The sequence below is a fragment of the Castor canadensis genome, chromosome 5 (assembly GCF_047511655.1).
Source record: "Castor canadensis chromosome 5, mCasCan1.hap1v2, whole genome shotgun sequence".
Classification (NCBI taxonomy): domain Eukaryota; kingdom Metazoa; phylum Chordata; class Mammalia; order Rodentia; family Castoridae; genus Castor; species Castor canadensis.
In genome coordinates, this window is record NC_133390.1 from 147,476,683 (window position 1) to 147,501,013 (window position 24,331).

Consider the following 24,331-nt stretch of genomic DNA (forward strand, 5'->3'; position numbering starts at 1 on the left):
TTAAACTTCCTTCATAAGATCTGTTAGGGTTAAAAGGAAATCCAATGGAAATCATACTTCAAATTCCCTTTGTAGAGACAAACAAATCCATCTGTACTGCTCAGTACTATGAGGGTATACAGAATGACTTAGGAACAATTAATTAATCATAAAACCTTCATTATAGCTTAATCTACTCCTCCAAGTACAGAACAACACATCAATGCATGCTTGAATATATTTAACTACTCTTGCACTGTCTTGAGTTGGGAGGGGAGCCCTAATAAAATACTTTTAGTATTCTTCTTTCTGATATTGGAAATCATCATGCTTGACCAGCACATGTATTAATTGCTGTAGGCCAATGTTAGGAGTGTTCTTCAAGACTCCAAACATACTGAAGATGCCACATTCCTATGCCTCTTGCACATATCATTGAAAGGAGAGTGGAGAAGACTGTTTAATAAATCTTTAAATATTCTAGCCAGGAGAAGTAGAGGATGTGAAACTGAAAATAAATTAACACAAATGATTTCCTAAGAAAATATTTTTTTTTTTTTTTTTAAGCTAGGGTTTTGCTATACGACCCATGCTGGCCTTGAAGTCATGATCCTTTTGCCTCTGCCTCCCAAGTTCCAAGATTAAAGGTGTGCACCACCATGTCCAACCTAAGAAAATATTCTGATGAACCTTATTAACTGAGTTACATGCAAGACCAGTGCTGTTTGCACCATAAAGTCATTCAAGATGAATTTAACCCTATTCAATAATGCTTCAAAAGGGTGGGCAAGCCTTTGTTTACAGTACTAAGTGGATGCTCAGGAAATATGCAAGTGTTTGTGGCATAAATAAAAATTAGCACTGGAAAGTAGTAAGAGGATTCACCAGGTCTCACTTCAGCCGGTCATTAACTAAGCGCCTTGTGTATCCAGCCTTAATGTCTTTATTGGAAAACTGAGCCGGACACCTTCACCCAGCCTAATTCATGGATTGTTTAGGAGTTGCAAAGTTACTTAATGCATGCATAAATACTTTGGAAAACTGGAAACATTCTGAATTAAAATTATTATAGCTAATATAAGTAAGAAGAAAGCTGGTCTGAAAAAATTGTCTTTGTGTTTCTCTCTGTACTCAAAATTCTACCCTTGTGTGGTAGGAAGTGATTGTTGAAGAGTGGAGAAATCTGGTTCTCAGATACCACTTCTCTTTTCAGAAAGGAACGGAAGGAACTGGATTTTAATTGTTAATTGTCATTTGACTCTGGTCAAGCTGCATATTCCTGCTCTGTAAAATGAAGGAGCCAATGAATGTCTGCTAGTACCATTTTAACTTAAAAAAGTCTATTGCTGATTTTATTATTTTGGACCTTAATGAAATCAAGAGGCACTATCAAAGAAATATGAATTTGTCATTCATTCAGATTGAGTACTAAAATTAAATGAGTCTACTTAAAAGGGGGAAAAGAATATATAGCTTTTAGAACAATTTGTGTATTTTATCATCCAAGTTAAGAGTATACTCAGCTTCTACTTCTGCAATTCATCCTTGTGACCAATGTCACTATGGGCATGAATTATCACACAAAGTTTTACTGAAAACTGAGTAAATAATGTTTGCTTGATGTGCAATTTGAAGATTCCCAATAGGCTGACTATGGGTGGCTTATATGTCTTTTCCCCAGTAAACTCCCTAACAGTCTTACAGATCTGCTCTTGAGGTCTCAACGTGAATTACAACTGATGAGTTTAGCAGCTGTCTTGGTTTTATCAGTTACATTGCTTGCATAGCAAAGAGCAAATTTCTCATTAGTAGATTCATAGAATGCCAGATTTTAGTAGGTTACTCAGGCATTTTATTTCACTCATTTAATGTTGATGGCATATAGTGGTGGCCTAAGGACTACATCTAGCCTACAGATACAGTTTTAAGGGCTTTCTTCTTCTTTTTTTTTCTACATGTTTTGAGACTGAATTAGAGAAATATTAAAAGAGCAGGAAATTTATATAAGATTTTATGATTTTCCTTTGGAGAATTCAACTATAATGAGGCATACAAAATAATCATTGGGCATGTAAGAACATTTGTTTTTTTAAAGTACTGCATTACACAAGATGGAGTTTCTCTTTATTCACCTGCCTATTCAGTAATGTGAATGCAAAGGATGGGGGAAGTATTGGGAATGTGGTTCCATCTGCCTTATTTGCTTTTGATACAAGCTATTTTGCAGTGAAGAGAAGCCCTGGTCACCCCTGAAAGAAGAGAGAGAGAGAGAGAGAGAGAGAGAGAGAGAGAGTGAGTGAGAGAGAGAGAGACAGAGAAGGGGAGGGGAGGGGGGAGAGGAGGGGAGGGGAGAGGAGAGGAGAGGAGAGGGGAGGGGAGGAGAGGAGAGGAGAAGAGAGGAGAGAACAAGAATTCACTAGCTTATAACCTCTAGAGGCACCAATGGTGAGGCAGAGACTTTCTTGCCTGTGAATAGGAATGAGTGTTCCTGGCTCTTCTGTAGTCTAGACTTGCTTGGCCAGCTTCCCTTAGTTACTCCCTGACTGGCCACAACAGACATTTGAATTGTAATTCTGCTTCTAATATGGTACTGGGAATATTTATTTAATTGTGGGATTTACATTTTTTGCTATAAGGATGTGACCACTTTGGACAACTGGAAAGCATTCCTATCTCTTAATGAAGTGACCCCCAGCTCTGGGCCAGTGACTATGTACTAGGATGGGATTAATGTTGCATACTTCTGTTTTTTCTGTGTCTCATCTAATGGAAAATACTTGAAAACATTACCCTAGTTTCTGCTTCAAATTGAAGAGGTGGTTCTAGAAAGTTACAGAGAACTAGAAACTACATTCAGAGTCAAGAGTAATTGATCATCACCACTTTCCAAAAAACAGGTATGTCATGAGCATCTTGATCTAGTTTGGGGCTCCAATACTTCAGATCCATGTCTTTTTTCAAAATATCCTATCAGCAGATAACATATCTATTTCTATGGCTCTCGTTTATAAATGGCAGATTCTTGTGTTCACACTAGTATTTCTTTTTCCTATAGCTAACTCACAAAATTTGGAAGTAAGTTCTCTTTGGGACCATACATTTATCTCTTAAACCATTAGTATGCAGTTCATGGATTCACATTATTTTAGAACCGAGGAATAAAATTATTTATCTGGACTGATATGTATATGAGATGAGACTTATCTACAGTCACTGAATATGTACTGATCACTGCTCTTAGCTACTGAGTGCCAAGGCTGGAACAAGCACTGTATTTGGGAGGATACAGCCTGGGCTACCTTTTCCCCTTCGTACATAACTGTATAACCAAAGTTCTGGGGTGGTAAACCTTGTGAGGTAGCTTCCAAACTTTATAAAGTGTTGTAGACTTTCTTTCACAGAAGGGTGGGGAGAATTTTCTTACTGTTGCTTGACAATAGGCTAAAGCCTCTACTTCCTTCAGGGGGCCTGATTTGCATCTTTCAGGCAGTTAGTATTCCAATAAGGGACTGAGAGACAAGACAGAGAGCTAAGCAGTGTTTCTAAAGAAATATTTTTCAAAATATGGTGTGCATAGGAGAAAAGCTTTAGCTGGGCACAAGAATGTGCGTTTTTAGTTGGATGCTTGTGGCTCACACCTTTAATCTTAGCTATTTGGGAGGCTGAGATCTGGAAGATTGCAGTTTGAGGCCAGCCCCAGCAGGGAGTCAGCCAGATCCCATCTCAATCAATAGCTGAGTTCTGTGGTATGCGCCTGTTATCCCAAGATAGTCATAGGCTGAGAATAAGAGGATCATGGCTCCAGGGCAGTCTAGGGAAGAAAAAATTTGTGAGACCCTATCTCAATGGAAAAAAGCTGGTTGTGGTGGCATATATCTATCATCCTAGTGACAGTGTGCTTAGAAGTTGGTTGAGAAGAGACAATGGAAAATATTAAAATATTATAGACTAAAAAATTATAGAACATCTATAGACAAGAAAGTATAATTATTAGAAGAATTATTTTCTAATAATTAATTCTTTACAAAGCTCTCAGACAATTCAAATAGTGTAAAAACTTCTAAATAAAAGTAGACAATGTGGTAAATAGTAAAGGATAAAATTAGTATTTAACTAGTGATACTACTCTTGGCAAGGGACACTCCCCATCTCTGAATTTCATTTTATTCCTGTCTAATACATGAAGATTATTATTTAGGTTTCAGGGATACTGTGAAGATTTGAGAATATATATATACATATACATATATAATGTGTGATACAAAAGTGGTACTACATAAATATTAACCTTGTTAGTTTCAATAATTTTACATAAAAGACTCCAGTACTCAGATCCCATAAATTGTGCTGCCAAAGAAGTATGAGTAACAGAATGGGTCCCCCGTGTATTGAATGTGGGAGAAGGAATTCATCTATAAGCTTATAATACATCCTTGAAACTTCATCTTTTGAAGTGTATGAGAACATGAAAACAAGCTGCGAAATGCAGCCCCCTGCTCAGAAATGCTTCTGAAAAGCAGCAGGAAAGTACCACACATTCTACTGTTGTCCTTTAGCTCTGTTACTTTAGAGCTTTGAAGGCTAAGGCTTCCTCCTCCAAAGAATGCGTGCTAAAGATGCTGTGAAAGTCCACACAAATCCGTGCTAAAGATGTTGTGAAAGTCCACACAAATCCAGGCAGTAGGATTTAGGGAGATTTAAAATTTTCTTTTAATAATGTGGGGGTTATAAGAGCTACAAGTTATTTTCTGAAAGTGAAGATAACGTGGATTTATCCAGCTATATGGGATTTTCTGGATAGCGAATGATATGAATATTACGCTTCTAAATAGACAGAAGAAAATGGAGGAAATAACATCCAAAGTGTATTGAGGTGGAGAGGAAGGTCTACTTATGTCATTTCCATGCTGTCTCACATGAAACTCATGTCCCACCTTTGACACATTTCTGGTTAAGCAGATTAGACCTGCTAATTGATCTGAATCAGTTTGGTCTTGGCGTGACTTAAGTTAGACAAGAACAAGAGAAACCGATAACTGTATGTAGGATGTAGGTAAATTTGCAAAGAGTAAAGGAGTATCCTTCCTTAACTCTCTAAGTAATCTTGTATTGGCACTGCCCAAAGTAGTTGGAGAATTCTGTCAACATCTCATGTTACTGCTGCACTTGACCCAAAGAGGGCGCACTTGTTTACTTAGTGGGGCATCCAATAACCTACTTGAAAAATGCAGTGAAAGCACGAGTTCTGGATTTAGATGATTCAGGTTCAGTTACCAGCACATCTGCTACTCCCTAACTCTTGGTTATTAACCTGCTTAGCCTCATTAATCCTGAATTTCCTCATGTACACAATGGGACTTGAATGGAAAAAAAAAATGAATCTCAATTAAAAAAAAAAAAGAGGAAGCCCATTTAGGACGACATGACATGGCCAAAGGTGAGGCTTGTTACAGATGTCAGTCTGCCTTCTTCACTGTAAGAGCTTCCGGGCCTGGTAGTGAGGGGTAAGGGGGAGGTAAGGAAGAGAGGGGGGGTAGGAGAGGGGGCAGGCGGGGGAAGGGGGAAGAAATGACCTAAACATTGTATGCACATATGAATAAAATAAAAATTAAAAAAAAATGGGACTTGAATGGAATTTACCTTACAAGGTAGAAAATATTGAATGAGATAATGCACATAAAGTACTGATTATGGCATATGAGAAATATGGGGCATACAAAATTTCTAGCTGCTGCTACTGTTGTTATTATTATCAGTCATGGTATATTTAAGTTTACATTTTCAACTAGCCCAAAGGCCACTGAGGTGCCTACTCAATGACAAAGATTCTTCCAATTTACATGTAAGGCAAATCTGTTATAAATGCTGTAGCATATGAGAACCAATTCCATTGCTAATAATTAAATTTGTTTAAGTTACATTCTCTCTTATTCCCCCACTCGCTTTGCTGTATTGCAGTTCATTGCAAATAAGCAATAAAATTGAAACCCCTACTTTAAACATCTCTGTCTATAATATCCTGCCATACATACACACACACACACACACACACACACACACACACACACACCCCTTCACTATGAGGAATTTCCCCATTAGGCAATGAAAGGAATTGTTTATGAAACTTGGGAAGAGTCTTTGAACTGACCTTGGTATCAGCAAGTCACTGACCCATCAATTCAATAATACAGGGAACACTGCTAAACCAGGATTAGGCTTGACCTCTCAAAGGAGCACAAATTGTAAAAGAAATGACAAGCATCAAGGCCATGCCCTTTGCATCTTAGCACCTGGACTGATTGAAAGGCACAAGGTTCACACCCAGCAGTGAAGAGATGCCTTGGTGTGAGGCTTGGGTCAGAGTGTAGAGAAGTGAGAATACAAAACTAGTTTTAGAGAGCTTAGAGGCCCTTTCAAACTAAGAAATGAAGTTTCTCTTGCTCTCACTGCCCTTCATGGAAGAGGACACACATGATCCTTCTAGGACAGTTGTTATCTTAGGAAGGAAAGAAGGAAAAAGGCTCTGCATTTTTTCAACATCCTCTGCAAGGGAATGCTTGAAGGCTGAGAAGTTTTTCAACCTACTAGAGAATTCCTGGAGCCTCCTGTTGTTCTCTTAAATTTGCAACAGGCTCTCAAAATTTCTCCCATCCTCTCTCAAAGACTTCTTATGGGTGAAAAGGGAAAATAAGTAAATTTCAGAAATTGGCTATTGGGTTGAGTTAACTTAACCCAGGGGGGAAAAGTGAGAAGTGAACCTTCCTTAGGTGCTGTGGATCAGAAATTCAGGGCTTGCTAGCATCTGCTTCCACTGCACTCTGTGTGCTAAGCTATTGGACTGATCTAGGGAATTTAGCCAACCAGTAACTAAGGTTGTGAGTTGGTCTTCAATAGTCAGCTTCATTGCCAATTATTTTTCATGAAGTCATATTATTAGTGGGAGTTAAGCTTTTGAAACAACTGTTAGAAATTCAGAGTACAAATCAGTAATGATGAGTCCCCAAAGGACTCTACATTTTGATTTCATTGCTAACCAGTTAAAATGAAGGTACTGCTGTCTAGTTGGATAGGATTAGCTTCTAAGAAGTATCTGTAGCTATGAATAATTCATCTGTTCATAACACAAAATAGAACCTGTAGGTTTTCATCAGAGAGCTAAAAGTAAAACACAAAGGAGCCAAGAAAATGAAACACACACATACACATGCATACAAAAGGCACTGTACCTTTGCATGCTTCTTCTTTAAAGAATTTAACTCTTTCTGTTGTTTCTTTAAATGCTTCAAATAAGCCTGTAAGGGTGGGGGGAAAGAGGATCCAAAATAAGGTTTATTTAGTAATAAAAATGATTATACTTGATGAGAAAAATATGTTAGTTTTACCAGAATGTGTAGTATAAGTGCTTGCCAAGTGAACAAGCAATTTTACCTTCATTTGTTTTAAATCTTCTATCCTCACTTGGGGGATAAGTTCAATACCTTAAAAAAAGTCACAAAAAATTAGAATAATAGATTATATAAAATTCAGTTTTAAGATCTGATCCAAAGAAGTAGCTTTAATGTAATGTGATGGATATAAACACCTTAAATTCCTACTGCAAAGCATTTAATTAGATCATTGAAATGCTTAGTGTCTTAGGTTCCCTACCAACAGAAGATTCAGGCACACATGACTTATTGAGGTCAGACTCTCCAGAAAAACTGCCAAGAGAGAAACAGGATAGAACATGGGGAAAAGGGAGGGTATACTTGTAGCTAAAATCCATCCTCAATCTGGTCCTATGGAAGCTCTTTGGTATAAACTGTACTCAGGTATCACTCTACCTGGATGAAGGAAAGCTGGGCTTTTGGGACTGAGTATGAGTCAGCTGAGAGCTTCAGAGGTTTTATAAAACTTTCCAGGCAAGGGAACTTTCATAGCCTCAGGGCAATTCTGGAGAAGGAACAACTGTAATTCCCAATCAGCCAACACTCTAAGCAGCTAGGGGATGGGCTAAGCAATCCTGTCAAGGAATCAGATCAGGCCTAACAGCATCCATTACAATTACTTTTATCTTTACATTTCAAGGCACATCATACCAGTCATCCCAACTCCATTCCCAACTTAATCATCACTAAAGAATAAAATGGTTTTTTTGCTTCTTTTACCAAATTTAATCTTAGCACTTAAGCAATATGCTGTTGAGTGAAGCACTGCCTTTAGCATGCAGGAAATAATGAAATTAAACCACTGTATAATAGGATGCTGCCTTGGGAACCTAGAGTAATACAGTCATCTTGCTATCTGAGTTAATGGTAGGCCACATATTGTCATGGCAACCTTGGTTGTAGAAGAATCCTTAACTGATTCAGTTTGACTGCAGATTTTCATCTTAGGCAAATAAAATGAATGTGCACTCTGTACTAGAATTTATTTCCATTAGAAAAAGTCAGGTATGATATATTCAAGACAGATAGGCATGAAGTTCCAAGCTCTTGGCTTTCTGTTTAATTCATTTTAAGCAACTCTGTGAGGGTGTAAAGGCTGTAGATGGAAAGTTTTGGCTGACAGAAATCATTGTTGGGAACTATAACGTTTTAGGATAGGGTATGACGGGTACAGGGCTCATTTCTATCTCTTTATGGCAGATGGTGAGTGAGAGGCAGTGTAGGGCAGGGGGGTGAGTCCCAGCATGGCTAAGAGTTTCTTATCTGTGGGTCTCAGTTGTCTTGCCTGTAAAATGAACACATGGAATCTGGGAGATATACAAGACCCTCCAGAAATCTAGCTTGATTTAGACTGATGAGACTTTCTTTTCCTGTTTTGGTCTTGGTTCAATTAAATCTTGATGACCAGCTACCTTCAACAACATGTATCTCCCTCAATCATATTTTGCACTGTTGGAAAAAGAAACAAAAATAACTTATAAAAATTTTGGTTCCCCTAAGTGGTTTATTTTATAATTAAACCTAAGTGGTTTAATTATAAAAAACTCCACACCACACAAAATAGGAAATCAGTTCATGCTCAGTTCTGTCTATATGCTTACAGCAGCATGATCAATAGAATATTTGATGATTATGGAAGTCCTGTGTATGAGGTGTCTAATAGAGAGCCACCAGGTATATGTAGATCTCAAGCACCTGAAATGTGGCCAGTGTGAGTGGGGCTCAAGCTTTAATGTTTAAGCCACACAAGGGTACAGGCTACTGTCTTGGGTGGTATAGAAATACAGATTCCTTGGCATCAAAATGGGTTAAGCAGCATATTTTGGCCTCCAAAGATTCTGGCTAATTGACATTTCACTATATAATGCTTTTGTTCTTATCAACATGTTTCCTTAAAAGTTACTTTGTTGTCTCTTCAACCCCAATTTAGAAATTAATTAGAGGTTATGTTTTCTTATTCTCTTGTTCTTAAAATGTAAAAAACGGAAATAAGATAGCAAGGTGTGGTCCTGGCTTTGTGAATGTAGGTACAGGACAAACAGTTCAGGGCTTCCTTCAGAGATGTCTGTAGCAACCTATCCATTTCATATCAGCTCATTCTTTCTGGTTTCACTATGGACCCTCACTTTCTTTTTCCTTCTGTTTCTCTTCATTAGTTCTTACCAACATGCTACTGTCCATGAGAATATTTTATGTTTTTAGTCACCATATTTTTCTGTCTAGGGTTCTACTTTCATCACCCAAGCATTCCTGGTTTAAGCAGTACTTTCATAGGCATGACTTTTCTGAACACATCTATAAATTCTTATCTAACGTAGACCCCTCTCTGTCTTTCTTGTTTCTAATTTTCTGCTATTCATTCTCCCTAAGTATTCTTATTCCCCTCACCCCCTCTTTGCTCCTCCATCTTCCTCTTGACCATACCACACATCTGCTATCACATTTTTCAGTCCAGGTGTATCAGTGACAGCTTGAACTAGAAAATGTGCAGGGCAAAAATCATCTTCTGGGCCAAAACAAACTCCTCCTCTTGACTCATCTACTTCTCTCACCATCCATCTCTGGGATCTCACCTCAAAGTCTCTGAGTTACCATTTAACCTTTTCTATCTTAGGGCCCATATCCAAGCTACCAACTTTTATTCTTCCACCTCAATCTTCTTCCCCTTTGACTACTTCCAGCTTAATCCAGGCCCTCACCACTATCATTCATTCATCAGCCATTTACTTCCTAAGAAAAGAAACTGCTAGGTCTTTCTTAGCCATGGCTCCAAGGAAGCACTGATGATGAGGCATGGCTCACCTGCACTAATCTCTTTCTTTGGTTAATACTCTATAAACATAATGTGATAAGTGTGATAATAGTGGCCTGACTACCATTATTCTTAAAGTTCCTGAACATCTTTCAATGAACTCTTCTGCAAAGACTGTATTATTCTTCTTAAAATTCTTCATTGATTGCTGTTCCCCATTGTCTCCTGAGGTGACCCTAGAATCCTTTCTAGACCACAGAAGGAAGTAAACTACTTATTACTAACCACTAGTATGTCCTATGCCCACTTTCTCTATACTTAGTTGCTTCTCATTTGGCTTCCTCCTCAAGTCTCTCTCTAGGCTTTCTTCACCTTTCCCTTCTTGTTCACATCACATCTGTTTCAAGGCCCAGATCAAGGGGATCTTATCCCTGAGTCTTCTCTTAGATCCTTGCTGGAAGGGATGTCTTCTCCACTTCTGTTTTGAGTTGTCAGGCCTCATTGTACCTGCCTGGACTGGCCATTGTGCAGAGACTTGTCCTTATCATCCATCACAGTCATGCAAAGTCCCTGAAGTTATACAGGCATTTCTTGCTAAACTTTGTAGTGTGATTTTGAGGAGGCTTCCAAGTCTCCTGAATAAAATGCCAAAATGAAATGCCCTATAGATCCTCCGGAGTAGAAATGACAGCTTCTTGCCTTCTTCCAGTGTAACCTTGTTTAGAACCAAAGATGAGGCAGCTCAAAACACTAACATGTTCCCTTTTAGAACTAGGATCACTTTTGTCCTCTGGAAATTGGTCACACTGCCTTGTTTTTCAGGCCATGTACACTATTATTACTAATGCCTTTATGTACTTGTGGGTGAGAGACAGGAACCTTAACACAACTCTCTCATTTTCCACTGTCTGTCTGTGTCTGAGTAGTAATGTTAGTAATGACCAGGGCTGGTAAAGCTCTCTGTTCTTTCCAGAGAAGAACAGACAAACAGCTGCAGGGCAGTACAAATTGAGCTTCTCTTGTGTGGTCTTATTTTCTAATTTGTTCACAAAGCTTGATGTATACTTAGGTTACTGCTAAATTACTATGATGCTTTGATTTGGGAAAGTCTGTCCTTCCTTACCTTATGCTGAAGTACTGTGTGTATTTAAGTGATGAAGAACCTGATTTCCCTATACCAAGGACACTGAACTCATACAAATGAGAACTATCTATTATTCTGAGTAATATTCCACTAAGAGAAAAGTAAATTTTTATTAAAGTTAGAAGGGTGAGTTTTGTAAATGACTCAAAGTCAAGAAAAATACTGACTACTTTGGGATGAGTAACATTCAATCAGAATGGATGTCAATCTTAAGTAACCAGCACAACTGTTTTCCTATTTATCATCTGGATACTAGCACATGGGACACCTCTTATGATCTTTTGTTTCATTTGCAGGTAACTACATGGACATGGCCTTCAAATGCTTATTCAATATACAATCATGGGTACTAAGTGTCTATGTACAGAGGGAAATTACCAGTAAAGGAATTTAGAAATGTCCACATAGCCATTACTCTATTGGTTCATGAGCCCACTGTCTGTCCAAATAAGTATGTAGAACAGTATCCAGAAGAGAGTGGAGGTGAGTTTGCTACTAACATTACTGTCTGAAAGGTTCACCCTCCCCCCTATAAAGGACACAAATTTAAATATTGTTTAAAACTACAGATATTGTACCCTGTGTAACTAGGTGCAGGAGCTCAAGCAAATGAAACACAAATGTTGACTTTCTGTTAAACACTTAGGGGAATTAAGCAGCTTGTCTAATCCACAACAAAATATGCTGGTTTTAAGTTTTATGACAGAACAAAAACTGGCAAAACCAACAATTCTAAATCCTTTCATGGAAGACTTCTTAGAAAGAAGCAAAATCACCAGAAGAGGTGAGGAACCCAACAACCCTCTCACCTTTCTTGGCTTCCTGGCCAGAGCTCAGGGCAGCTGTGGTGGTTGGTCTGAGCTCAGAGCTACTCTGAGGAGTCACATTTGCTTTGGTCGTGTTGGCCTTTCCTTTCTTGTCGTTCTTAGAAGTGTCACTGGGTACATCAGCAATGTCACTCTGGAAGAGAAACATTCAGACATGCCACTCACAGTCAAATACCTTACACATTACTTTAGCAAATCCAGTTTATACCCCCATCAGTTTATCTCGTTCCCCTTCTTACTCTTCTACTCTACTAAAGGATATTTGCCTGGCAAGATTAGAGATTAGGTAGCTTCCTGAGGCTAGAGGCACAGGATCAAGCCAAGGAAGGAACCTCAACTCCTTTCCAAGCAAGATATACCTTCTCTTTTTCTAACTCCTGGAGAGAGTGCTACTTCCACTTCAAACTAAGGAGTCTGGTAATGAGAACATTTAAAAACAAAGAAACAAGCAATATAAGTATACAAGAAATCAGAGAGAAAGTTGGAGTGTAAGGATAAAAAATGAAGAAACAACAATAAATGTCATTTTCATTAATTCACTGAACTGGGTTAGTAGTTCAGTGTATTACAAATATATCCTGCATTTAAACTTTCTTAATAGCATCACAGATGTTTTCCATTTCATTTCTAATGGGGCGGAGATCCCCAAATGTGTTAAGCCACCAGTGGTGAAGTGGCTTTTTCTGCTGGCAGCCACATTTTATTAAATATGCTACATTCTTGTAGATCCTTGAAACTACTGGTAAATTAATAAGATTAGTTTTATAAACCTTATTTATACTTGTTACATTAATTTATTACTTTATTTTGCTCTTTTAATTTTTAAAATAACAGCCTTCTTGGGACATAATTTACAGATTATAAAATTCATTTTCAGGTGTACATACAATTTATTGTTTTTTGGTATAATCTGTACAATCACTGTCAGTATCTAATTTCGGAACAGTATCTACTTTTCATTACCTAACAGAAAAACCTTATAATCATTACTAATCACTTTGTAGTTATAGCCCAACTCCTGAAAGCACAAATTATCTTTCTGTTTCTAGGGGTTTATCCATTTTGAACATTTCTTAAAAATAATGTGACCTCTGTGACTGGCTTCTTTCCCTCATTATATTTTCAAGGTTGACTTTAATTAACTATTTTGACTTACAGTTTCAATGCCCATAGCTCTCATTTGGTCTGCTCTCTTTTCTGTAATTGAAAGAAATTTCTTTGGATCTGATAAAGCATCCACAATATCTGAAAAAAAAAGTCAACAAGTTGTTAATTCTTGATTTTTATTGAGAATATCAAGAAAATTCAGCTAATGTATTCTGCAATAATCCTGAACACTTATTACATGTTCTGTTAAGTATCTTCTCCCTGGACATAAGATAGATATAGTGACAAAAGCACAGCTAGTTGTAGAAAATGAGAAAAAAAGGAAAAGCAAAGGTAAAAAGTCAAATTATTTTCACTTTTCTTACCTTAGACATTCCTCCAAATAATGAGGACAAAGTGGCAGGGCAAAGTGCCTTGGATTTTGATGCTTCACTTATTTGTGTGACTTTGAGTTAGTTAATTAATGTCCCCAGCCTCAGTTTCTTCAGCTGATAATTAGTGCAGATACCACCTGCCCTGTAGGGTTATTCTTAGAATTCAATGAGATGATAAACTGGAAGCATGGGAGACAGGAGTAGTAGCACTTGTTTTTAGACTCCAAGGGGTAGTGTATAATTAAAGTCAACTTAATTTTTGTATATTCTGGTGTAATTTTAAACATGAATTCATATTTAAATAGCTTAAAATTATATAATCTGCTTTTTTATTTATGATTAGGGTGTATGGTATCTGTATATTTCTAAAATCATTTTTGGTGAATAGATAATGGCCCACTGATTTTATGTATCAAACTATTCTCCACTGGTAGGTATTAGATGGACTTTCAATTTTTCTATGAAAGATGACTTCTCAAGGAATATCTTGGTGCAAAAACCTATTTCTTTGTCATTTTCTTTTATCAGGAAATTAATAGTTGAGTTGCATAACAAGTTGTTTATCGACAGGCATTCTTAGCAAACTTTATTCCAATAAATTTTAAGATAGTTGTTGAAGAATTATTTATGAAAAAATAAAGCAGAATTGAGAGGGTGTGCTGGATTAAATAGTCCTTTAGCAAATCCCTGTCCAGAACCTCAGAATGTGACCTTATTCATAAACAATCCTTTGTATATGCTTCAGTTAAGTACTGAAATGAGATCATTCTCGATTAGGATGGTCCCTAAATCTAAAGTCCAGTGTCCTCACAAGAAGATACACAGAGACAAGAAGACCATCTGAGGATGAAGGCGGAAAGTGAGTGGTGCAGCTACAAGCCACCAAGAGCTAAGAAGAGGCTCTTTTCAAGAGTCCTCACAGGGAGCCGGCCTGGCTGACTCCTTGATTTTAAAGTTTTGGCCTCCAGAACTGTGAGGAATAAATATCTACTGTTTCTAGCCATCCAAGTTGTGGTAATTGGTTACAGTAGCACCAGGAAACTAAGACAGAGGGTGAAAAGGACAACTATAAACTTGATTACCACGAGTAATTGAGAAAAACAATTACATTACTTAAATCCTTCGGTATGATTCTGCATACAAAGTCATGTACTTAATTTACAAGACAGATTTATCAATCAGTGTTATCGGGAGTTGCCACCAGCCCCTGGAGACTACCCAAGGTCTTATCATAATTTGATTTTGGGGGAGCCCTACCTAGAACCTCAGAGGTTTTCTTTCTCCCCTGTTTACTGCAGCTTGGCCTTTTCTAAGTCTGAGGTTGCATCATTCTGACCTAGTTGACTCCACACACTGATTAGTAGCTCCCAGGCAAGCTGACTGGGATGTTCTTGTCAGCCATCTGCTGTAGGATTATGTGCTTGTTGTCTAAACTACAGAACAAAATGAGACACTGCAGATATATTCATTTGTTGTATAAATATCATTACTTAAATCTGTCCTGAATTACCAATATTAACAATTCTAGAAATTATTGGTACTTTAATGCCACCAGATCCTGAAATCCTGCCTTATTTGAGTCTTACTTTTTGAAATGTCTTATTTGGGATCTCTTACTTATAGTTACATATTACCTTTTAAAACTAATTTTAAATGCTAATCAACATTCACTGGCAGGAAAATAAATGTGTCTAGCCTAACCACACCAAACATCTAACAGGGTAGAAAGGTGTACACATTAACAACTGACTCCGCCCAACTAATACTTAGGGCAAGCTAACATAGCCTAGATGCTTGGAAGCCACAGCAGGAGCTCTGGAATCTTCTTTAAAAAGAAACCAGTTTGCTTGATCTCATTTGCTTTTTCCTTCTAGATTTAACCAAAGCTTTACTTATTTGCATTTAAAAATACCATCTATTTCTGGGTGTAGTGCCATTTCCAAAAGGCTGGTCTCTCCTAGTGAAGACTCCCATGTACTCCCATGTCCCCTACCTCCCTTTTTCCCTCCCCGCCCATCCTTCCCTCACATCCAAATAGAGTGGAAAGCATCAATTTAGGTGTCCTGAAGAACTAAAGCGATGATAGCAATTCATTAGTACAGACTTCCAGATACTTGTTGACTTTTCAGGGGAATTTGTTATTGTATTTGTGTGTTTGTTTGTGGAGCCCCAGCTTTTCAAGGCATTTGGGTGCCTCCATGCTGTGCACCAACCTGTTATCTAGTCTTCCCTTCCTTACCTTCACCTTGAGCCACTCCACTAACCCAGTTTTTTTTGTGATAGGGTTTTTCAAGATAGGGTCTCATGAACTATTTGCCTGGGTTGGCTCTGAGCTGCAGTCCTCCTGATCTCTGCCTCCTGAGTAGCTAGATTACAGGCATGAGCCTCCAGCACCCAGCAAAATTTACTTTCTGAGAATTAGATACTAGTGCTGTTCTTTAGCCAGTAGACATTTCCCATCTTGGCTGCTTAGGAACAGAACTCTCTGTGAAGAGTTCAGAAGCTCATGTAGCTATCTACTGTAGTTTGCAAGTGGGTTGTCCTAGAAAAAACTCACATTGAAACGTAATTGCTAATATAATGATGCTGAGAGGTGGTGGAGGCCTTTAAGAGGTGTTTGGGACATGGAGGCTCCACCTCCATGAAGGGATTACCTGTAGTTCATGCAAGAGTGGGTTAGTTACCTTGAGAGCAGGTTGCTACAAAATGTAAAGTCTTTTAGTCCCCTGCTCTCCCTCTGGTCCTTCTGCTTTTCTACCATACAAGGAGCAGCTCCAGGACCTCACCAGAATCTGAGCAGCTGAGGCCCTACTGCCTCTGATGTCTAGCCTCTAGACCTCTACACTAATAAACCCCTTTTCTAGCCAGGTGCTGGTAGCTCGCACCTGTAATCCTACCTATTGGAGAGGCTGAGATTAGGAGGATCTAGGTTGAAGGCCAGCCTGGGCAAATAGTTCTTGAGACCCTATCTCCAAAATAACCAGAGGAAAATGGACTAGAGACGTGGCTCAAGTAGTAGAGTGCCTGCTTTGCAAGTATGAAGCCCTGAGTTCAAACTCCAGCTCCACCAGGAAAAAAAAAATCTTTCTTTTTTGTGGTACTGAGGCTTGAACACAGGTCCTTGCATTTACTAGATCAGGCACTCTAGCACTTGAACTACATTACCAGCCCTTTTTGCTTTAGTCATGTTTTGAATAAGGGTCTCACGACTGACTGGGACTGTAATCCTCCTACCTATGGCCTCCTGCATAGCTGAGATGAAAGGTATGCACCAGCTTATTGGTTGAGATGGGGTCTTGCTAACTTTTGTCCCCAGCTGTCTCCAGCTGTGATCCTCAGTAGTTAGGATTATAGATGTGAACCACTCTGCCTAGCCCTAAATAAGCCTCTTTTCTTTATAAATTACCCAGTCTCAAGGGTTCTGCTATAGCAAAGAAACTAAGATTCCATTATTGTTTTGCTATTTCCTTGTGTGTTTTGGGAGTTATTATAATGTAGTGATAAGGAGGAGAAGTAATTGAAATACAATCCCTGCCTTTGTTTGCTGAGGGGATGAGGAAGGAAAACAATGCATTCATGTAAGTGGAAGAGAGGCGGGATGGAAAAACTGGGCTCTTGACATATGTGATGTTAGAGGGGCGATGGGGCACCCAGAGTTCAAAGCCTCTAAAGAGCACCAGATTCAGGAGGGTAGTATTAAATTATGAGCAACTGCAAACAGCAAAGGTCCTGCTCTGTGGGAAGTCACCTTAAGGTGACAGAACCCCAACAAATAGGTGACCAAAACTCCTGTAAATGCTTAAACCCTTCCTAAGGCATTGTCCACACTTGGAAAAGCCTTCATAACATTTTTCTTGTTTCTATGAAGTGATGCCGCCAACATGACATTACTGAGAATTAAAATACATTGACAATCATGTAGAACACATTGCTGCCGAAGTTTATTAGCAATCTTGCAATGTTACTAATGCACTACAGTTCTCAAGCTTCTCAGTAGGCAAGAGATTAAGAGATTTCTTCTTAGGATGATGGATTACTTATGACACAATTACTTACTGTGGCATTTTACACAAACTAAAGGTTAAGCTAAGGTGAAGAACTTACAAGGAATAGATTTTTTCTTTAGCTTGTTAAAAAGTGAAAAAAATTAACGGAGGAGCTGCTGTGGTCAGCTTTGTTCCAAGAGCTCATTTGAGCCTCACTTTTGAGACCTGGGACTATTGTTATCCCAGTGCTGCAAGGAGTTCAGTAATATATATGTGTATTGTATAACTAGCACAAGGTTAGATGGCCAGTAGCAAACATTTTTCTGTAGCCTCAAAGAAACAGCATCAAATCAGCCAAGAAAAAAGAGACAGTCTTTGAATCCCCAACTGATTCCTGGAACTTTATGTAGATGGTGAAATGTACTTGAAACCACTTTGAACCACTTTGGGGTGGGGGGAGGAGAGACAGAGACAGAGAGAGAATCAAAGAAAAGTAGGAATGACCCAATTTAAAATCAAAGTCAAAAAACAAAGGGGAGCTTTGAGGACAAGTCCATCCTTTCTGAGCAGCAACATGCCATTCAAGAAGTTTTGGATTTCAGAATTTTGGATGAGGGATGAACTCTTCTAAGCAGATGTCAGCATTCCTTGTGACCAGATGGTTGGGTCATTGATAAATGGTAGTTGGAATAAAAGACTTCAGTGTTCTAGGATTTTTATGATGCACACAATTAGCAAAAGTACTGATTTGTGAATTCATAAAATCACAAATCGTGAACCTGCTAGCCTCTCATAATTCTTCATATCTTGAGAGTATTATATGATATTTTCAACTTTATAATTCTCATTCAGGCCACTCATAGTGTGGTACTAAGCAATAGCCAGTCAATACATCTTTTCCTTTGAGGAAGTATTTTTTAAATGTATAATCACTGAAATATCATTTTACTGATGAAATTAAAAATGATAAAAAATTATATCCTATTCTGTTTATTTGGTTGTATGTACCTAAGTCGATATATACACACACACAAACACATACACACTTGGTGCAATAATCTCTTTCAAATAATTCATCTTCAGGAAAGAATCAAAAGTACTTTCAAAACTGTACATGTAGGATTCCTAGGTACAATATTGTATGTGAGAATACAAATCGGAATGACTTAAATGATTATCAATAGCTAAATAAAGCATAAAATGGAATCCTATGTAGCTAAGAAAAATGCAGAAATATCCCATGACATGGGAAACTATTCTCCATTAAGTGAACAAAGAAAAACAAATTAGGCTTCTGAATGAGTATGAGAATAAGATAAAATTTTATTAAAATAAAAGTGTAATCCAAGCACAGCAGATTATGCCTATAATCCCCACAATTTAGGAGCATTGCAAGCTCAAGCTCAGCCTCGGCAACTTAGCAAGACCCTGTCTCAAAATTAAAAAAAAAAAATCAAAAGGAGTGGGAGTGTAGCTCAGTGGTAAAATAAAAAACAAATAAGGATGGAAGTAAATGGTAGTTCACTCTGGGTAAAGGATTTGTGGTTGACCCTATTCTATTCTTTGTGGTATGAGACTCTTTCTCTAATATGTATTCTAGCTTTCTTATCTTTTCTAGAATAAACTTGCTGTACATATTTGTGGAATGAAGTAATGAATCCACACTATCTTTCTTTAGCCAAATAAAATTCTATTGATGTATATGAACCTCGTTCTTTTGGTTTTTTATCCCCTAGAAAACTCTGGAGTGTGATAGCACTGTTTCATTCTGGACCTATTCCTAGAGAGTCAACAGAGAATATCACTCTGCTGGGGAACTCTATAGACTTCCCTCCCCATTGCTGTGATACATAAACACTTAGACCAAAATGTGGATGTTTGGCTATACAAATGAAATATGAACACACCGTAGAAGCAAGAGGATGTAAAGATCAGAAATTTGGAAATAGATAATTCTTATATTCTTCTTTTTAAGGGTAAAACCCTCAAACCTCATAACATCTGCTCTTGTTTTTTTCACTTATAAAAAAACATGACCAGAGAATTCTGAATAAACTGTCAGTGGATATCAAATCTGAAATTCAAACATCAGTTGCGGAGTCCCACCATTAATGGTCACACAGAACAGACATTTGGAACTGTGATAAAAAGGAAGCAGTCACCACGGCATGACAGGGAGGAATACTTGCAGGACTGTCATTAAAGAGATTAATTTGGATCGGTATTTAAATGTCAACACTGGCAATAAGTTGAACTATATCAATGTAGATATTTCTTCAGCATAGATCTATATACACTCACATCTATTCAGAATGATTTTACATTTTTGGACTTTCTTTTATGTAAGTCACACAAGCAGGAGCTCAACAAATGATTTATTTCCCTTTTTAAATCAGATGGCTCAGTTCCCAGGAAGGAATTATAGTTTCATTTGAAATTTAACCCATGGCAGAGGCAAACTTCAAAATTTTCTACCATATGGGTTTATGTAATGTTTCCTAAAATGTATTAGGCATTTATAACACACTTCCTGCTTTCTAAGCTCAAATATGTGGAATATGGTTTCATTTATCTGGTGATGCTTCAAGCTACTGTTGTGCTGTCACACAGGTTTCTGGGGTTGCTGGTGGCTTCCAGACCCATACCACAGGCCTCCTGTCTCCTTCTCTTACTGTTTACCCAGCCCCACAGAACTCTCTCCTGGCCTCAATTGTAGCTTATTATATCTGTTTCTATGTGATGCAGCTTCTGATGTGCCTTTTTTTTTTTAAATGAAAAACAAAGTCAAAGGAGGAAACAGTTGTAAATAGATTTTGTGTCTGAAAACCCCCCTAGCTTCAATAACTTTTTGAGCCTGCATTCAGGCTGCCTCCAGAGCAGCATGCATGACCAGAACCAGACAACCCCATATTCTCCAAGTAGGATACTGATGTGTTCTAGCTTAGAAGAGGAGTCATCTTTATCCACAGACACACACTCTTTCTTGAACCTTTCTACGCGGTGAGGGGTACTATAAGGATGACTACTTAACCAGAATGCAAAGAGGGAAGTAATACTATTACTGTCATTTTACAGGTGAGGAAATGAGGGATTCGAGGGGTTAGAGCATGACCCAAGTTCACCAGCTAGTGGTAAAGAATTAGGATTTGAACTCTTGGCTAATTTGACAGGCACACTGCTCTGTTTCCTATGGGTCAACAGACTCTGAGATGGTTAATGTTACTGGCTATTTGGTGGCTACAAAGAGTGATCTGTTTGGTACAAGCAAAATCCTGTGACTTGATCCAGTTTGGGTTCCTCCCATTAATTATCTTAGTAAAGCCAATGTGGATTGACGACTGTTAATTAGGGAGAAAATTCAGGCATGTTGATAACAGTTCAATTTAAATCTTTTAATGATACCAATGAATAAGATATAATTTCATATTATTTATTTTTCTCACATTGATTAGCAGTATAAAAACATCCTTCCTAAGATGTATTTGTAAAAATTGATAAGTAGCATGAAATTATATGTTGAAATAAGAAAAGAGTAAGATAATCCGTCTTTGTCCTTTCATTTGTTACTGTGAAATCTAAGGTTTCACTTTATCCTTGACTTCTTCAAGACTTCCAGGGTTGGCACACTGGCAGGAAGAGACATTATCACTTTTAAGCATGAACAAAATTTTATAATCTTGTAATTGAGGTCTTCATTATACATCATATTCTATAGTCAAGAGTTTATCTTACCTCCAAATCCATCAGGCACATATGTTTTAAGAACAATATTGCAGAAAACTGTTGGCAGTGATAAAGGTTTGTTTCCCTCATTTCGAAGGGAAATGTGTCGATAGCCTGCTTGGAGGCCATCCAGGGGAAGGATCCTCTGGCCAATTAGCTTGTTGTTGTCATCATACACTGCTATTCTCAAGACAGCAAGGTCGGGCAGGATCACCTGCAAACCAAGAATAGGACTTTTCATTACTTTTTGTAGTGCAGCTCTCAAGAACTATTTCTCCAGGAATCTGGACAAAGTCCATACTTTTCTTAAGCTCCCCCTTATGATGAAAACAGAAACAGGGTCCTCCTGCATTACGAAAGTGTGCCTTATAAGCTACGATACTCAAGACACTGAGAAAGGCGAGATGGCCTGATGTGGCGGTGCATGTCTTTAATCTTAGCACTTGGGAAACAAAGGTAGGAGGATTGTGAGCTGGAGTCCAGCCTCAGCTACATAATTCAGACCCTGTTTCACAACCAACTGTAAAGCCAACATCCCACCTCAAACCAATACCCCCCAAACCAAACCAAACCAAACCAAAAAATGTTAAATGAAATGGATGTTAAAAACCATGACTTCAAGCCTGTCCTCCTTCCTCATCTCTACCCAAGCCACGGGTAATAAAAAGGAAAGCCTGAAAAATAGAGTGACTTTTCTTAATCACAGAGACTGTCAGTGACTGAGCTGGGCCTGGGAATTGGTACTTCTAATACTGTGATCTTTCTATCCAGAAGAACCTGGGTTGGTTCTGACCTTAGCTCTGCCTACTTTTAAGACTATAGAAAAGATCTTTGAAGAAATGCTTCACATATAAAAAGCATTTTATAAATTAATTTAGATTCTCTTTTATCTCTTGCACTCCTCAGTTTTGGAAACATTTTGGATATTAAAGGAATAGGATAGTGTTACTATTCTTATAGAAATAGGACATTGAAGGAACAGAGGGCAACTGAACACATTAATATACTTTGATTCTAAGACATCTATGTATTCCAGCCACCCCTAAATTGAATAAATGGACATAAAATCTCAGTTCAGATGGCAGAGTCCCTATTAAGATACAAAATTAGCCAGATAATGGAAGAAAATCCAATGTGTTTTAATAAGGAATGCCTTTTTATTAGCTAAGAGCAACCAGGGGATTTCGGCTGATCTGAGTACTGTGTCTAAAGATAGACAATGGTGTGCTTGCTTTTTTAAACACAGAGAACATAATTTAACTCCAATTATACAAAGATGAAGAGAAGTCCAACTAAAATTCAGCCCATTTCTCTCACTCTTCTTGTTATGTGGTGGATGGCGGCTTGGGCTTTGCCTCTCTTGCCAAACAATAGTAAGAACAAGAAACAAGAAAAAATTAAAGAACTTGACACCAGTGAAAGCAATTTAACTTCTTAAGAACAGTGAAGGATCCAGAATTGGCATTTTGTTTCTAGGGCCAGAGATATAGAAACCAAATTAGATATTTCCTTATTTATAAAAAAAATGCCTGAATTTGTAGAAATGGGTGTAGGGATTATTCATTATGGCAAAGAGCACTCTTCCATACCAGCAAAAGACCCAGCTATAATAAATTGGGAGAATCAGGAAATAAAAAAAGCAAAATTACAGCTAATTTATACCACATCCCGACAGGAGTAGAGGGTGACAATGGGAGTTACATGGATAATGGTATTCACATGTTAGGGTGAATTTAAATCTCAAAATCAACTGTTTTATCAAACCTATATTGATCTCCCTTAATTTGGTTTCTGTAAGCCAGTTACTCCATCTGAAATGGATAATCCCTACTTTATTAAGACAAGAAACTGAATATCAGTGTTACATGACAAACACATGGAGCAGAACCACCTGGCAAACCTATCCCTAAAGAAGTAAGAAATTACTTGCTTAGGACAACAGAACAAGCAGGAGAGAGAAATGGACTTTGTTGGAGACAGTGAGTACATTTTTCAATGCATCTTCAATTGACAAGATGAAGAGGTTAAGAATTGAACATTGGAGAAATGACTGGTTATTCTTAGGATCCAGCACACATCACTGGGAGAGAAATGTAAAACAATGGACACTGCATCTGAAACACAATACTTGTGTGTAGCAGCAGGTGCATCACTTTCTAAAGGGACAAGAAGAATCATACCAACTGGATCACACAATGACACTGATGGGCCTTAGGTTTGGGTGCAGCATCTTGCCTGAATAAACAGTGCAAGTTATCACCAGGAGGAGAATCCTCCAATGCATGATTGTGTCCACCAGAGAGCGTACATTCTGAGCAGATTGTAAACTAAGAATTTGGGCATTGCCACATTAGGGGCAGGCCAAGGAGGAAAGAAGAGTCAAAATGAGCTAAACAGAAACAATAATTGGATGATAGCTACAGGAAACATCTGTTAGAAGAAAGGAAAAAAGAAGATAGTGGGGTGAATTATCTGTCCATATGTCATGTACTATCTATGCACTAAATCATGTCTCCCAAGTCATTAGAGTTACTCTGATACATTGATAATGTCCTACCTTCCGAAACACAAATGACTCCTCATTGTAAACTGGATTGAGTCCATTGTTCATAACCATGCGGGTTCGGAATTCCTTGCGTATAGTGTCAGTGGGCAACCCATACATATCCACTTCTACATATGTGCCAATCTTCTTATCTGATAAGAATTGTCCTGATATAACCTGCAGTAACACAGACAGAGGATGAGAGAAAAGTGAATTCTGGGTAAGAATCAGTGGTGAAAAATAATCAGGAAATATGGAGTTAACAGTGGAAATATGTATTCATTCTTTATTAAAGCAAAAAATAACTGCAAGTAGAGGTTCTACCTTCTAAAACTCTCTAGAAGAAGAGTGACAAAAATACACATGAATCATATAATATGAAAAAGTATCCATGACATCACTAATCACATTTGAAGTGAAGTGATGGATTCAGTTATGTCCTAAGAACACTTCATAGTTTTGGAATT

At 38.0% G+C, this 24,331-nt stretch overlaps 1 protein-coding gene across 14 annotated transcripts in view; it reads right to left on the reverse strand.

The window, feature by feature from the left end:
* The window catches only part of Plcb4 (phospholipase C beta 4), a 381,620-nt gene that overhangs the window by 19,843 nt on the left and 337,446 nt on the right, over nt 1–24,331 (reverse strand). For all 14 annotated transcript variants that reach the window (XM_074074368.1, XM_074074360.1, XM_074074366.1 and 11 more), the window contains 6 exons: nt 23,877–24,041; nt 21,329–21,533; nt 13,286–13,374; nt 12,112–12,262; nt 7,408–7,457; nt 7,206–7,271 (listed from right to left, as the gene is read on the reverse strand). In XM_074074368.1, the coding sequence (XP_073930469.1) occupies nt 7,206–7,271; nt 7,408–7,457; nt 12,112–12,262; nt 13,286–13,374; nt 21,329–21,533; nt 23,877–24,041 (726 nt within the window). The remainder of the gene's footprint in view (nt 1–7,205; nt 7,272–7,407; nt 7,458–12,111; nt 12,263–13,285; nt 13,375–21,328; nt 21,534–23,876; nt 24,042–24,331) is intronic.